The sequence below is a fragment of the Arachis ipaensis genome, chromosome B02 (assembly GCF_000816755.2).
Source record: "Arachis ipaensis cultivar K30076 chromosome B02, Araip1.1, whole genome shotgun sequence".
NCBI classification, from domain to species: Eukaryota; Viridiplantae; Streptophyta; class Magnoliopsida; order Fabales; family Fabaceae; genus Arachis; species Arachis ipaensis.
The window spans coordinates 21202970-21218836 of NC_029786.2; the positions used below are offsets into that span (position 1 = coordinate 21202970).

A 15867-nucleotide genomic window follows, 5' to 3' on the forward strand; every position below is an offset into this window, starting at 1 on the left:
TATAATATTATATTAGTTTTTAAAAGTTTTTTTTTTATTTTTTAGTTTTAGATTTTTTTTTTAATTTTTTTATCATACACTCTAATCTAATATGCAAAAAATTAATTTTTTGTGAATCTAATAGATACCTGCCAATTTTAACTTTTAATACTTATTTAGACCGTGGAAAGAATTAATCACTCCACTAAATAAAGTTGAATATTTTTTTTTTATTTATGAAAAAACATGTCTTTTTTATTCCTATATTTATTACATGATCTATTAAGGTACTCAAGCAATCCTCCCCAAAAAAAAAAACACTTTTTTTCCCCTTACACCTTCATATTCTCATCCTCTCTTTTACATACACACCCCATCATCTTCTCCTTCTTCAATCTTGTTATTGAATCCATTAAGTTTCTACTTTTGTAAAATTCTGATGCAGGGTGTTACTATTATTCCTACTGGCGGTAGTGGTGGTGGTTCCACCATGTCTTCTACTTTGTCAAAGGAAGACACGAACTTGGTTCTTTCTTCTGAGGACTCTTCTTGCCCTGAAGATTCTGAGTTGCTTGAACTTGGTCTTGGATTAGGCCTATCTCATCATCATAAACCTGCTCCTAAATCACACAGTCATCATCATCATCATGCTAGAATTTTGACTGCTAAGGATTTTCCTTCTTCAGCTTCAGCTTCTTCATCATCTTCATCTTCACCTCCTTCTTCTTCTTTGAGCAGGGTAAACAACACCACCACCACCTCCACTTCTGGCACCAAGAGAACTGCTGAGTCTGTTGCTGCTGCTAATAATGGACCTAGGTAAATTAATTCAATCTTGGATTTACTTCTAAGGGTATCAGTAATTTTTCTGTGTTCAATGGTCTATGATTTAATCATAGGTCTTGAATATAAACACAATTTTTTTTTGTTGAGAATTTAGAATTTTGAGTTAGTAGGATACATGGCTGGTTTTTATCTATAAATAATAATGTTTTGTATATAATTGTGGTTTGAATTTGGTTTTTGTGATTCTGTCCAAAATTCAGACCTTTTTACTATGGATATTTGAATCATATAATGTTAATTTGTGGCAAGAAATTTAGAATTTTGATTCTTATTACCTGACTTTGTTATGTGAAGAGAGAAATTGGTACATATAATTGAATGATTGAGGATGTGTTAAAATTCTATCAGTTTCAGTTTAACTGTTTGTGTGGATAAGAATCATGATGAGATGATTCCTTTCCAAGAAATTCAATTTGCTTGGATGAGCTCGGAAAGATTCATGTTTTAAGGGGTTAGTTAAGCAAAGAACATAATTTGGGACTTACTAATTGAGTTAAATTCTTATATCTCATTATGAGATTACCAACTAAACATTCATGATCCATGTTATAAAGATCTGATAAATGTTTACATTGGTTGTAGATTCCTAAAACCATTGGTCACTTTTTCTAACTCGAGATTTGCTATGTAAATGATTTATGATAGGACACTATAGTATGACTCAATTCATCCTACGTAGCTGTTCCGGCTAGCGCGACCAGATTTAAGTGTTATTGATGTTTTAGTATTATGAAGTTACCATTTGTAGCAGGTTTTCGCTGTCAATCTTTTGTTTCTCAATTGCTGCAACCCACAAGAGGGTTTAGTAAATAGTGACCCTGAATCTTGATAATAGGTTGATACCTGATCCATTTCAGTTTGTAAAATTATACAATGTGAACATTTTCATCTAATTTGACTTAATAGTTTCTTTAGAATTAGATTCAGGTGTTATCTAACAAAATGGAACATAGCAGACAAAGACTTTCAAGATCCAATCACAAGAGGAACCAATCAGATTTTTATTTATTTATTTGTTTTCAGGGTGATTAAATTCACCTTCACGTGGCACTTCAGACACTGTTTTGTTCTTTATTCAGTCATTTTGTAGATTTATTATTCTTCCTTTCAATGTTTATCCGAAAGAATTGGTTGACATGTTACTATATCTTAACAAGTTTACCATTTACATGAAACTTTGTCATACTTGTCATGTTTGCACTTTAACATTTATTACAAAATTTCGTTATTATTTCTTTGCTGATGCGGTTGTGATCTCTATTGGCATTGAATTTTCACTAAACAGTCCGGTAGTTGGATGGCCTCCCCTCAGAAGACCATACAGAGTGAATAGCTTTAATCATTCAAAATCGCCAGCCACCGAGGTGTTCAACTCGAATTCTGAGAAGAGTAAGAGCAGCGAAACTGATGTGCTAAGGAAGAATGCTGATAATACCAATGGTAATAACAACAACATTGATACCAAAGAAAAAAGAAACTTCCGGAGTTCCTTGTTTGTCAAGGTAAATATGGACGGAATAGCAATTGGAAGGAAGGTCGATTTGAGTGTCCATAGTTCTTATGAAACCTTAGCTCAAACATTGGAGGATATGTTTAGAGAATCAACTACAGCAATCACTTTCAATGGTGAGTTATTTTTTTCTCCTGTTTTTTTTGTTTTACAGATTTTAGTTGTCTTTTATAACTCATAATCACCAAGATTATTTCGTGTTTAATGATCGCCTAGATTTCAGCTGCATGGTGAAGTTATGTTTACTTGGCATCAGATGATAATTACTTCTTGCTGCCTCTATTCTTAACTTCGCAAAATCTAGGGAATATGTTGTGATTACCTCAAAATGATAGTCAGAAAATTAATGTAAAATTTTGGAAACTATAAAATGTGTTCTTCAGACATAACTGTTGCTGTCTTTTTCCTCCCATTCGCATCATATTGAGAACTTGATATGTTCTTTTCGCTCGTATTATTCAACCATATTTCTTTATCATGATGCAACAACACTTGAAAAATCCATGAATGGCAGCTTATATTTCTAAGATTCTCTAAAGAAAAATTGCCATTTCAACAGTTTACATGAACATCTGTGGTACCTTATATTCGAAGCAACTACTTTTTTCTCTTCAAAATGCTTAAAATGTATGACATGTCAGCAAAGCAATTCCTGTGCATTCTTGTATTTTAAGTTTCTACTTTCAAGTTTCGATGTTTTCTATTCCATTTTTCTCCCATGATGGTATTGTTATCATTGTTGATAGGATCAAACGGAGAAGACTTCGGTATTCTTGTTGGAGGAGATCAACACTCAAAATTGCTGGATGGATCTTCGAAGTTTGTGCTAACTTATGAAGACAAGGATGGAGATTGGATGCTTGTTGGAGATGTTCCTTGGGGGTAAGTATTTTTTGTCCATACTACTGGAATTAGATTTTAGTATCAAATCTATTATCTTAACATTGATTCTGTGTTTTCTGTTTCCAAAAGTTTTGTTTTTGTTTTCATTTTCTGATTTTCATATTTTCCTTCACGAAATCCTACCATTACATGTAATGTTTGATTTGGTCAGGCCGTCCCATGATGAGCACTCAGTTTCATTGTTGGGAGATTTTGTCGAATTTCTTTAGTCAATACTTGATAGCTGTTTAGTTCTGTCAATAGGGGACTATCTTGAAATTGAATCAAGGATCTGGTTTATGCTTGAGAATCTCTATATTCTTATACCTCTCAATGTGTAGGCACATTGGTTCCCTTAATTGCATGATGTAAACTTTTATATGCTTTATTAATATAAGTTTTCTCAAATATGTTGTAATCAGGATGTTCCTTAGCTCAGTGAGGAGGCTTAGAATCATGAGAACATCTGAGGCCAATGGAAATGGACTTGGTAAGCAAAAGCATTATTGCTTATAATAACCAAACACAGCAATCATTTAATTTGCTCAAAATATTCTCTCTTTTGCTAAGATAGTTATATATTTTGCAGCACCAATGTTGGAAGAAAAGAACTGCAGACAGAAAAGCAAGCCCATATAGCTATTGCTTAAATGGCTAAAAAGGACACACACCTTAAAAGTAGCACACAACATAGAAGATGAAGAAAACAGAGAGAAAAAAAAAAGTAAAGGGATATTTTACTTTTTTTCCTTTTCCTTTTTTTCTTTTTTTTTTTTAAAGTTTCCATGGTATATTTGTCACTGCCTCGATAGTGTGATCTTCACTAAAAAAAGGGGCACAGAAGGCATAATAGATTTTCATGTAATAGCAAAAAAGATACTGGTCATACAAGTCATATCATATATTGTTTTCTTATTTTGCTGTAAATGTGGATGCTAGCGTTCTGAGCCATCAATTTTGATTGAACTTTTTGTCCTTCACTTGCTATATACTATATAGTAAGTCAAGAATTCCATTTAAGAAAGAGAAAAAGAAAAGCACTTGTTTTTCAGAAGGTCTAATTTTTTTATTGGACCATAACCCAAAAATAAAGTTAAAATGATAATGCAAGAAAGCACCACACAAAAGCATTTTATGGTGGTGTTAGCTTTTAGACAAAGTTAAAATGTGTGTTGAGCATTGCTTGAGATCAAATTGTGGTCAAGAACTTGAGGCACAAGCCATCATGCATGTGGGTCTCTAAGAAGAAAGAAAGATATGATGCATGCTGAGAATTTTTGACTTTCCAACCACTTATGGGTATTGTGTGGCACTAATTTTGATGCAGATACCGTTTCATTAACACAAGAATAAATTTAGGCTAATTTTTTTTATATTGGTTAAATATATGTGTAATACATTGTTATTGGAAGATTTGGTATTTTTTTTTTTGATACGGTGTTTTATTTAAATCGGTATTTTTTTTATTTTTTAAAATAAAATCGGACGGTCCGATTTTAACATTAATTTTTTTTTTATTTTTGAAATCACAAATCGGACCGTCCAATTTGTGATAGTTGGTTTAAAAAATGAAACAAATCGGAGGCACCGAGTTGTTTAAACCATACCAGCGTAAAACTCATGTCTTCTCACATCATTGTGAGATACACTCCTCTCTCTCTCACATGAAAAAAGAAAAAGCGATAAATTTATGGCTCATTTTTTTCATTATGGGTTTGGTATTGGTGTTGTCCAATAAAATGGATGCATGACCAATATTTCCCCTGCTATGGAAGTTACTCAAAACGTGGGTTACGTTTAGCTTTGTTTTTATTTATTTTATTTTTTTTAGAGAAAAAGACGGCTGATTTTTATGGTAATGGAAAGTATGAGTGTGTAGTCATCTATTATGGGGTATGGGTGTGCTTCACCATAATGTGGGGCAGCTTTATGTGATATTAGACAGGAACAATTCGGACCACACGAATTGCTATGAATAAAATATATGGTGCAAATCGGACGGTCCGATTTGCTAGGTGGGAAAATTTGAATTTCGGATGGTGCAATTCAGACCGTCCGTTTTGTTTTGTTTTTTTAATAAATAGGAAAATCAAATCGTAGGGTCCGATTTGATTATTATAAGATTTTTTGAACGAGTTTGAACAACTCGTAAGGTCCGATCTGTGGGGTTATATGTATATAAAAATGTGTAACTCATAGATAAGGCAGAGAGCGTCTTCTTCCCCACACTGTATGTTCTTCTACGTTTTTATACTTCTTCTGGTTCTTTTTTCTTTCTTATGAGGTTAACAAAAATTGATTGTGAGGGTTCTGTTTTTGTTTAGGTTGTTGAGGGAAATGGATGATAGAGTTCTTTTAAAAGTATATTATTTTGGTCAGATTTTGTTAGAAATATCTGAAGGAGTAAAATTTATTTGTGAAAATTGTAAGACCCAGAACCTTTGAAAAGTCTTTTTATGATCAAGTCTCAAATCATATAATTATTTATAGCTTTAATTTCAGAAATTATTTTATTAAAGATAATTAAGACAAGTTTTGATTTATTGAATTTGAGATAAGTTATGATTATTATCCAATTTTATAATTATTGAATTATTTTCTATATTTAAACCACAAAGTTGGTGGTTGTGAAATAATAAGGATTTTTATATGATTTTGGATTAAATAATTAATATTTTAAATATTAATACTGTTACTTTTGGAAAATAAAAGATTTAATTATATTATTTCTAATTATTTTGATTTGGACATTTTATGAAAAATAATTTATAAAATTGGTGAGCAAATAATATTTTCTATATGCAATTAGTGTTGGATTTAATGTGGGCTTCAATTACTATATTATCCACAATTTTATTTAAAATTACAAAAATGTCTCTAACCCTAATTTTTGAAAACGAAACTCTAATTCCTAACTCTCAGCCGCCACACCCCAACCCTTCCTTTGCCCCAACAGAACGCAGCAGCCCTCTTTTCTTCCCAGCAGAACGCAACACAGATTTGTGAACGAAAGAAAGATCCGGAAGGGAGAAGGAGGAAGGGCGGCGCTGGCGGGCGTCACTACCGCCGCGCCGCTTTGTTGCACCGAGGAGGGGGAACCGGAGACGTGGGGCTGTGCGGTGCCGGCAAGGAGTGCTGTCGCCGTTGCTGGCGCCGAGGAGAAGGAGAGACTGCGCGACAATGAAGGAAGGGGACGCGGGCCAGAGACGCGAGGAGCGCGACCCGCTGCGCCGCCGTGGATCCCTTGTCGTCGAGCTCGAAGGAGCAGGGGAGAACGACGTTGGGTTTGAAAGAGACAGAGGTGGTGCGGCGCCAGGGAGGAGGCGAGCTGTTCGCGCCACCCAGTCGCCGGTCCGTTGCCTCCATTTTCCGCCGCTGTACCACGGAGAGGAGAGAGCCGCACCGCACCTCAGTCACTGCTAACCCACCGAAGAAGCCGCCGATGTTCGTGCCTCCCGTCACCGTCAGCTGCGTCATCACCGCGCCTAGCCTCATCGCCGTTGACCTCCTCGCAGTCCACTGCCGCCGATTGAGCACCACGGAGGACAGAGAGCGCGCTCGATAAGTGAGAAGGGATGGAGGCTGGGCTGGGAGTCCAACCACCGTGTCCAGCCGGCGCCGCCGTCAGAAAGGGGTTTCGACCGCTGCAGGTGTCGCTGCCGAAAAAAGGGAGCTGCGTCTCTGTGATTCTGACTGCCGGGAGTGGTTCTGTGACTTCCGGGAGCACCGTCGGAGCTTCTGGCTGCTTTTGCCGTCGCTGGAAAATTCTATCGGTAAGGACTTTAAGTTGGTTCTCCTTTCTGTTGAGTTTCTGGTAACCTCATTGTCACTGCATATGGTTCAGGTCACCGCTGCTGCTTGAGGTAGCTGTCGGGCTGTCGCCGAACCGGTTCGAAGACCGCCGCTGTTTCGGTTTAGCCGTTCCTTCTTCGGTTCGGTAAGCGTTTCGATTTGAAAGCCCTTTTGTTACTGTTTTGTAATCTCACGCTGAGGTTTGTGGCGTTAATCGCTATAAGATTGAGTTTCGGTTGTTGTATGTTACGATTAGAGTTGCTGAGACTGTTGAGAAAACAAGTGGATCCGAGTTGTTGGTTGCCGTCAATTCGGGTTGAGGCGGAAAGGACTCTGTGACGCGTTTGGGTTATAGAATTTGCGTTTTGAGGTAGGGCGCTTTCCAAAAACTATGTTTTAAGTATTGGAATTATTACATATGGATACTGTTGTGAGATATTGTGTATTTGGTGATTGTATCTGCCTTATGTGTTATTTGATTGACTCGAGTGATTATGGACGTTGGTTTGGTTGAATAGAGGTGCTGCTGAAATTTCTACAAAATCCTAGTCTTGTTTGAAAAGTTATTTAAAAAGGATTGGATTTGAGAAGTTGTATTATTTGATTTGTTAAAAGAATATTTATATTTTCAAGCTTAATTTATTTAGTGAGCTTTATGCCTTGAGTTTGACTTATTTAGAAATGAACTATTTTTACCGTTTGAATCATTGAAGGAAAGAATGATGCTCTAATATTGATTTGAAAATAAAAAGGAGCTTTTAGTGATTTTAAAGGAATCTAGACTTTTGATTGAGTAATTAAGTTTGAGGCATTTTGAAAGAGTTAGAAAAATGGGTTCCAAAAAGAAACCTGAAAGTGGTTTGATTCAAATGAACCGGTTCCTTTTCAAATGAGTTGATTTTTGGACCGGGTTGGAACTTGTGATTTTGTATGGTCGGTTTCATAATAAATTCAGTTTTATTTACTTGAATCGAGAATCCATGATTTTAAGAGTTTCAATAAATTTTAAGGAATTGATATAGGTAGACCTTCCCTAAAGACTTGAGACTCTGCCGAGAAGCTTTTATTATAAAATCCCATTGTGGGACGGGTGGTTTTGAATACTTTGAAATAAATCCTTAACTTGTCATGGTTTTGGAAGTTTTGGAAAGAGAATGTCGAGAGTGGCTTTGTTTTAAATAGGGAACTCACTTTGAGTAAATTTGGCTTATGAGCCTGAGATGATTTGAGAAATGAGATCTTTTAAGCCAAGGCTGAAAAGAGTTAAAATTTGATTTCAAAGTGAAATGGCTTGAGAAAAGTGATTTGTGGCTTAAGTGCCGGTTTTATGAATTTAATGATGTTGAATGGTGGAAGTGCTGTTTTGTTATGGGCCGAAATGACTGTGTATGATTATGAATATTGGCTGGTTCTGGATTGAACCGTGAACCGGAATGGCTGTGTATGATATTGATTTATGGCTGATTGCCGAATGAGTTATGGGCCGTATGGCTGACTATGAATTATGAATTTAAGCCGGATGGCTGAGATGGATGTTGATCCATGGCTGGGACTGAATGAATATATACTTGAGATACCTGGGTAGTAGCAAGGGTTGTGGTTCATCCCACTTGCTCCAGGTCAGAGACTGTGACGCCTGGGTAGTAGCGGTAGTAGTGGTGATTCCACTCGCTCCAGGTTGAGCTTTTAAACACCCGCCTGGGTAGTAGCCGCAATAGTGGTTATTCCACTGGCTCTGGGTTGAGCGGGTAGTAGCAATGGGATTGTAGCTCAAACCTACTTGCTTCGCGATGGGTGTTTTTGTCCATGGTTAGCTACCAGGACGTGTCGGGTTGGCTATATAACCGACAGATGATATCATCAGCCACTAGGGACAGGCATGCATCATACGCATCTATGTGACATTGTTTGGGTGTGCATATTATACTTGATTTGCCTATGTGATTAATTGCTAATTGTTCTACTTGCAATAACTGTTTGTTTGTGCTTGCATCTTCCTAATTGTGTTTGCTACTGGGACTCTGTTGGACTGTGATGATTGGTTGATGGTTGGATTGTTTGGGCCTAGGGCCGTGGTTGGAATGAGATGAACCGATGGTTGATTTCGGTTTTGTGTTTCTGGTTTGGAATAAAATATGAAAGGCTATTTTGTTTCAGCATAGATAAACCGTTTTGAAAGGCTTTTGAGTCTTTGAGAATTGAATGGTTCCTCTTTCAGAAAAGATTTAAGACTTTACTTTTATTGTAAACCGTTGTTTTTGAAAAGAGGCATGAGACGGTTATTAATCACTGGTGCGATTATCTTCATGTATCCTATTACAGTAATTCCTAAAAACCCTCTACTGAGAACCCTTTCGAGGATGATGTTCTCACCCCCCTACATTTTTCCCCTTTCAGGATATGGGCGTAGAAGTTACGAAGAGTTTAATTAGTTGTTGAGACGCTTCGTATTGTTTTAATTATTATTTATTGTACCCTCGCCTTTATGTTGAGATATTCTGTAAGAGAGATAGGAATTGTATTGGTTAATGCTTGTAATATTATATATATATATCTGTGTATATATATGGATGTACTCTTTATGAGCTTTTGTAAGTTGTATGGTATTCTGTGAATGTACGTTATCGAACGAAAGTATTTTTGAGAGCAGTTTTGCGGTTTAAAGTTTTAAACAGGCTCATATTTTAGTATTAAATAGTATAAGTGTCGTCGTAATGTCCAAGCTATCAGAGTCGCGCAGCCGGAAGCGTGAGCTTTGGTAGTTAGGGTGTTACAAAAATTCATTAGATATTGTTATTCCCTTCACAATCTCATTTGAAGAGCTGAAAGGTGTCATATATGAGAAGATAGATTCTGCGATGTCAAGGAAAATATCATGTATTTTATACAGATATCCCATCACAGTATTTGGTGGATTCGTTCAATTTCAAACCAAATATATAACCGATGAAGCGAGTATGCAAGAGATGTTTTCAATGTATATTGAAAGTCGTGACCAGATGTTGTTCATCGAGCTGTACATTGAATTCGAACAATCTGAGGCCGACCGAAATATTATACGAGAAGATTACAATAGTGATAGTGAGGAAGAGTTCGAAAGCAATTATGAAGTTGTGGATCCAAATGGAGATGAAGATCAAGGTGATGGCACCACGGCTCCAAATGTGACAGACGTGGCAAATGCACTGGCAAATGAAGTACCGTTCGAGGAGCCATCTTTCATGCGAGTGTTAGATTTGGAAGCCATGCATGCTCCAGAGTTTCCAGATTACATGAGCGCCGGTACGTAATTGCCTATTATTATAAGACGGATTAGAATTCCGTAATAAATTATATTAAGTGATGGAGCAAATAGTTAAGTGACATGTGAAAGTATATTTAATTAGCATTTGTTTATGTGTTGAATAAGTTAAGTGTAGGATAATAATATTGTATGTTAGTTATTAATAGAGCAAATAGTTAAGTGACATGTGAGAATATATTCAATTAGCACTTGTGTAGGTGTTTATGTAGTTAAATGTAGGGCAATAAAAATTTTTGGTTAGTCATTGATGTAGTTAAATATTAATTACTGTTTGTTAAACAATATTTATTTATGTATTTATGTATTTTATTTATTATTTTGTTAAGATTGAGATAATAACCTGATGTAGAATTTAATAATATGACCATAGATGTATTGAGTGTTTGACTTACCTTTAATTTCGGTTATTAAATTTTCGTATGGCTGCCGTCATGGCAGAAGTCCCTCTTGTTGCAGATGGTGAATTTGCTGTGGGGATGGAATTCAGTTCAAGGGAAGCTGTTATTAGGGCGATGAAAGAGTATGCCATCCAGAGAAGTGTAGACTATCGGGTGTATGAGTCAGAGCCGATGACCTTTTATGCCAAGTGTACACAGTATGGGGAGGGGTGTGATTGGCTTATCAGGGTTAGCATGATCAGCAGAAAATACTGTTGGGTTATTAGGAGGTATAATGATAGTCACACCTATACCAGAGCCACCATTTCTCAGGATCATTCGAAGCTGGATTCTAACACAATTGCAGAAGCAATAAAGCCGTTGGTTGAGGCTGACCTCTCCTTAAAGGTAAAATCAGTTATTGCAGAAGTGCAATCGAAGTTCAATTACACTGTCAGTTATCGGAAAGCATGGTTGGCTAAGAAAAAGTCAGTAGAAAAAATATTTGGAGGTTGGGAAGCATCGTACGAAGCTTTGCCGATTTGGTTTGAGGCCATGTGTCATAAGGAGCCATCAACTATCGTTCATTTTGAGACTATGCCTGCATACCAAGGCGATGACTTAGTAAATGATATCCGGGTGTTGCATCGAATCTTTTGGAGTTATTACCCCTGCATTAGAGCATTTAGATATTGTAAGCCAGTTGTCCAAGTGGATGGGACTCACTTGTACGGAAAGTATAAGGGTTGTTTGTTAGTGGCAGTGTCACATGATGGTAACAACAATATCATCCCAATTGCATTTGCTATTGTGGAGGGAGAGACTTCTGATGCGTGGCACTTTTTCCTTAGTAACCTGCGACAACATGTTGTGACTCGGGATGGTGTGGGGCTGATATCTGACCGACACGAATCCATCAATGTAGCTGTGGCTCGCAGTAACGGAGCATGGTCACCTCCCGAGCTTTCCATATGTTTTGCATCAGGCATATAGAGTCAAATTTCCTGAGAAAATTCAAGGCACCATACCTGCAAAAACTTGTCGTTAATATAGGTAAATTGTGTATTTCAAAGTTTGTTATCAACAGGGATACCTTCAATAAGTGTTTCGTAACCCATTTCTTTTTTATTGGTCGCCATTATGCAGGGTATTCGAGGACGGTGCGCGAGTACGAAGTGCGTTATCAGCGGTTACGAGAACGGGGCGAGGCTTACACTAACTGGTTAAATCGAATCTCCCGGGAACAGTATGCATTAGCATTTGATGGTGGCTACCGATGGGGTCACATGACGACGAATTTAGTAGAATGCATCAACTCAGTCTTGAAGGGTGCACGCAATCTCCCCATCACTGCACTTGTCAAAGCAACATTCTACAGGCTTAATGAGTTGTTCACTAGAAAAAGATCTGAGGCGGAGGCTCGGATTAGTGCTGGTCATATTTTTTCTGAACTTGTGACCTCAAAATTGCATGCAAACCAACTTGCATCAGGGAACATCCAGGTTAATTGCTTCGACAGGCAGAATGAGGTCTTTGAAGTGCGTGAGATACCAAGTGGGTTGAAGTATGCCGTTGACCTTCGTCGGCACCGATGTAACTGTGGTGAGTTCCAGGTGGACCGGATTCCGTGTCGGCATGTGTTTGCATGTTGTGCAAATCAAAGACTAGATTGGCAAGTGTACGTTCATGATGTGTATAAGATGGACCAAGTTCGACGGGTTTACCGAGCTATGTTTAGGCCACTGGGGACCCAACTATGTGGCCTGCATACAACGGGCCGCGATTCGTACCGAATCCGTACCTCCGGCGCGTAACGAAAGGTCACCCCAGGATGACGCGCTTCTTGAATGAGATGGACACGCGAATGCTGCGTCGTCCAAGGCGATGTAGGCAATGTGGGGCCGAGAGACACAGCCGTAGTAGATGTCGTCAGTCAGTTGGTGCAAGTGGCGGGGATAATGCTTAGTAGAACTATATATATTAGGATATTTGAAACCTTGTATCTTATATGAATCTACTCTAAGATATGCGTGTATTTAGAATTATATATTATGCTGTTTGAAATGTGAATTTAGATTTATGTATCAATCTATTCAATGGCAAATGTGAGTTTAGCATTGTTATGAAAACCGAACCGGATCGGTCGGTTCAACCAGTTTAACCGAAGACCGGTCATCCGGTCGGTTCGGTTGTGCTGTAAAAGCTGTACCAGCAAAAAACGGTTCTCGCAAAAATAGTAATTTGCTACTATATCTCAATCTACTTTATTTCAATTATAGCCAGTCAGAATCACACTTCAAGCTACTATAAGGCGATTGCAATTTTAGAATTCGTACATAGAAAAGTTAACTGATACATATCCCATGCTAATGTGAACACTACATAAATCGTACTTGATATATAATTAAGTTAATTCATACATAGAAAAGTGAAATGAAATATAAAGTACACAACATCTATTTTCTCATTGCCCACTTTACATCTTTCACGAAACTCTTGCATTTCTTCGCGGCCTTTTTGAATACGGACGGAGTGAATCGATTAGCACTATGACGAGACGGATCAACCCTGAGATTGTACCCTTTTCTTGTGTCATCTGGAGTGCGTCCCTCACCTAGAACCAACATAATTATACAAACCATCTTAACATGATTATATTAACATCAAACACAAACATGTTATAATCCATTGACCTAACAAGTCCTATAATATAATCAACTAAACATAGAGACCACATATGAACATATTATAATCAATTGACCAAACAAGTCCTATAATATAATCCACTCAATCCTTGATATCACATATGAACATATTATAAACAAGTGATTGGCTAGTAAAGCAAAAAAAGAACCTGCATCATCACCATCATCAGGTGAATCATTACGGGATTCGAGGTCCTCGTCCATTTCCTCATCCTCCTCATCATCATCGTCCTCGTCATCTGGTTCATCAACCAGATACTCATCAGTCTCTTTCTCAAGTGTGTTGGTATTTTCTTCAATCAGAGTCATGGAAACACGATTAGGGTTTTGACTATTCAGAACCCCTCGACCACCGTCACTCCTACTAGAGTCACCAGATACCAACCCTCCAGAAGCACATGACGAAGTGTGGTAACCAATACTTGCATCCAACGAATACCTACCCGACATGAAGTCAGCCTGATGGCCATAATGTGACTGCCCTGCATCTGTAGCCATGATATTAGGCTGCTGGCCATATTGTGATTGGTCTGCATCTGCAGCCATGAACCTAAACAACTAGCTAAAAGAACCACCGTCTCCTGAGTCAAACTGTGGCACAGTCCAATACTGCTGATGTATTGGGTATGATGGGGTAAATTGTGTTTGTGGCATATATTGGCTAGACCACTGAGGTTGTTCCTGTGGAGGTGGAGGCGGAGGTGGAGGTGGCGATGAGTTTGGCTCCTGCTTCTCAGCCTCTTCATTCTCTTGATCCACATCATCCATACCCTGGTCACCCTCGTCATTCTCTTGAACCACAAGATCGGACAAGTTCAAATGGTTGCCATATTTTGTTCAGTATCAGTGCATGTAAATATCTAACGGATGCTGTGGACCATCAACCTCATTCAGAACGTGATTATACCTGTTTGTCCACTGCATCACCCAAAATGAATGACTCGTGGCTGTGGCCCAGTTAAGATTCTTAGGGCCAGTCAGGACTTCTTCGTGTGCCTTGTCTAGATTTCGTTCTTGATGAGGAACTCCTTGCACAAAACCAAACTGTCGCCTACACCGATCGGTTGCATGCCACTCAATCCATTCAAAAGATACCAACGGAACCGTAGCACTCCACACAACTGAGTGCATGTAGATGTCTGCAGGAATTATGTCCGGATCCACTCGATCCACAGAATAAGCAACCCACACAAACTGTGAAAAATAAACCAAATTGTGTATTACAATCGGAATAACAATAACACTGCAACCCCCAAACCGAATAATTCTTTAATGAAAATATACCTGGCCTTCCTGAAGATCATCGAATGCCTTCCTAAAGTGAGCAAGTTTCATATACCTAAAGCGTCGGTCGCCACGCTCCCAGTTACGCCACCTAATATCGCTTAATTAATTAACAGGATTGGATTATAAATATGAAGATACGGAGTAAATGTAAGATTTAGTTACCTGTTTGCAAGCGGAAAACTACAAGGTTCCCTAGGAACCGGCGCTAGAAATGGCAACCGAATCCAAGCCCAAATGAGAAGCAGTGTTAGCGAACTGTCGATCTTCTTACAGTCAAAACGAGATGCCCTGCATAATGCCCTGTACAGATGTGTGAGGCAAGCCGATCCCCAAATGAACTGTGCGATACTGCCAAAGTCACGAAGTAAAGGCAGAAATTTCCAGTGCACAGATGATCCCGACTTGTCTCCCAACAATATCGTATTGAGCAACAGCATAATGTGGCACTTTACGTACCTCTGTTTATTTTCTTCGTCAGTCAACTGTAACCGTTCTTTTAGATCACGTAGCCACGTTAGTTTTATACCGCTTCCTCTACATTTTGACCTTCTCGGTGCAGCCCCAAATTGGTGCAAACACTCCGCCTCTAAAGCTTCAACACTACTGATAGTCATCCCTGTGACTGGAAGACCGTCCGTCAGGAAACCAAGAATCATAGCCACATCTTCGAGTGTCACATCACATTCACCAATCGGAATGTGAAAGGTATGTGTGTCTGGATGCCACCGTTCGACTAAAGCATTTACGAGTGCTTTCTGACACTAGACTATTCCAATTTGAGATGCATGATAAACCAGTAAAACGTAAATGCTCCTCCACCCTATCATCGTACCGATCCGAAGGGACAGGGTGATCACATGTCAACATCCGTAAACTCTACAAAAACATAAATTATAATAAAAAAAACTAGAACAACCAATATTATCAACAAATCATTACTACTAAATACAACAACATACTTAACTCAATTAAAAACGTAACGGTAAACAAATAATTACTATAAAAAAGTAAAGTATAGAGACCTAATTGAAAATTTTGTGAAACTATAGGGACCAATAGAGTAATTAAACCAAATATTAATATGTTCTTAACTTGAGCTACTAACAACAACACCTATAATTAAATTTCTGATAATATTATTTATATTTTTTAAAAAACTAAAAAATAAATTAATTAACAAACTAA

At 37.9% G+C, this 15867-nt stretch overlaps 3 protein-coding genes across 3 annotated transcripts; 2 read left to right on the forward strand and 1 right to left on the reverse strand.

The window, feature by feature from the left end:
* LOC107625090 (auxin-responsive protein IAA11) lies at positions 270-4197 on the forward strand. Its single transcript, XM_016327659.2, has 5 exons — positions 270-798; positions 2111-2451; positions 3082-3217; positions 3640-3707; positions 3807-4197. The coding sequence occupies exons 1-5, from the start codon at positions 419-421 to the stop codon at positions 3854-3856; spliced, it is 975 nt and encodes a 324-aa protein (XP_016183145.1). The 5' UTR covers positions 270-418; the 3' UTR covers positions 3857-4197.
* LOC107627005 lies at positions 10733-12504 on the forward strand. Its single transcript, XM_016329888.1, has 2 exons — positions 10733-11675; positions 11837-12504. The coding sequence occupies exons 1-2, from the start codon at positions 10733-10735 to the stop codon at positions 12502-12504; spliced, it is 1611 nt and encodes a 536-aa protein (XP_016185374.1).
* LOC110267548 (protein MAINTENANCE OF MERISTEMS-like) lies at positions 14120-14755 on the reverse strand. The gene is made up of 2 exons (XM_021113230.1): positions 14680-14755; positions 14120-14589 (listed from the first exon to the last, which is right to left on the reverse strand). Exons 1-2 carry the CDS (start codon positions 14728-14730, stop codon positions 14239-14241), a joined length of 402 nt encoding a protein of 133 aa, XP_020968889.1. The 5' UTR covers positions 14731-14755; the 3' UTR covers positions 14120-14238.

Coding starts and splice junctions, on each gene's coding strand:
- LOC107625090 (XM_016327659.2), top strand. CDS start 419: ATGCAGGGTGTTACTATTATTCCTACTGGCGGTAGTGGTGGTGGTTCC. Junction 2,452..3,081: donor TACAGCAATCACTTTCAATG/GTGAGTTATTTT, acceptor CATTGTTGATAG/GATCAAACGGAGAAGACTTC. Junction 3,218..3,639: donor GTTGGAGATGTTCCTTGGGG/GTAAGTATTTTT, acceptor TGTTGTAATCAG/GATGTTCCTTAGCTCAGTGA.
- LOC107627005 (XM_016329888.1), top strand. CDS start 10,733: ATGGCTGCCGTCATGGCAGAAGTCCCTCTTGTTGCAGATGGTGAATTT. Junction 11,676..11,836: donor TTCCATATGTTTTGCATCAG/GCATATAGAGTC, acceptor GCCATTATGCAG/GGTATTCGAGGACGGTGCGC.
- LOC110267548 (XM_021113230.1), bottom strand. CDS start 14,730: ATGAAACTTGCTCACTTTAGGAAGGCATTCGATGATCTTCAGGAAGGC. Junction 14,590..14,679: donor ATGATCTTCAGGAAGGCCAG/GTATATTTTCAT, acceptor TATTTTTCACAG/TTTGTGTGGGTTGCTTATTC.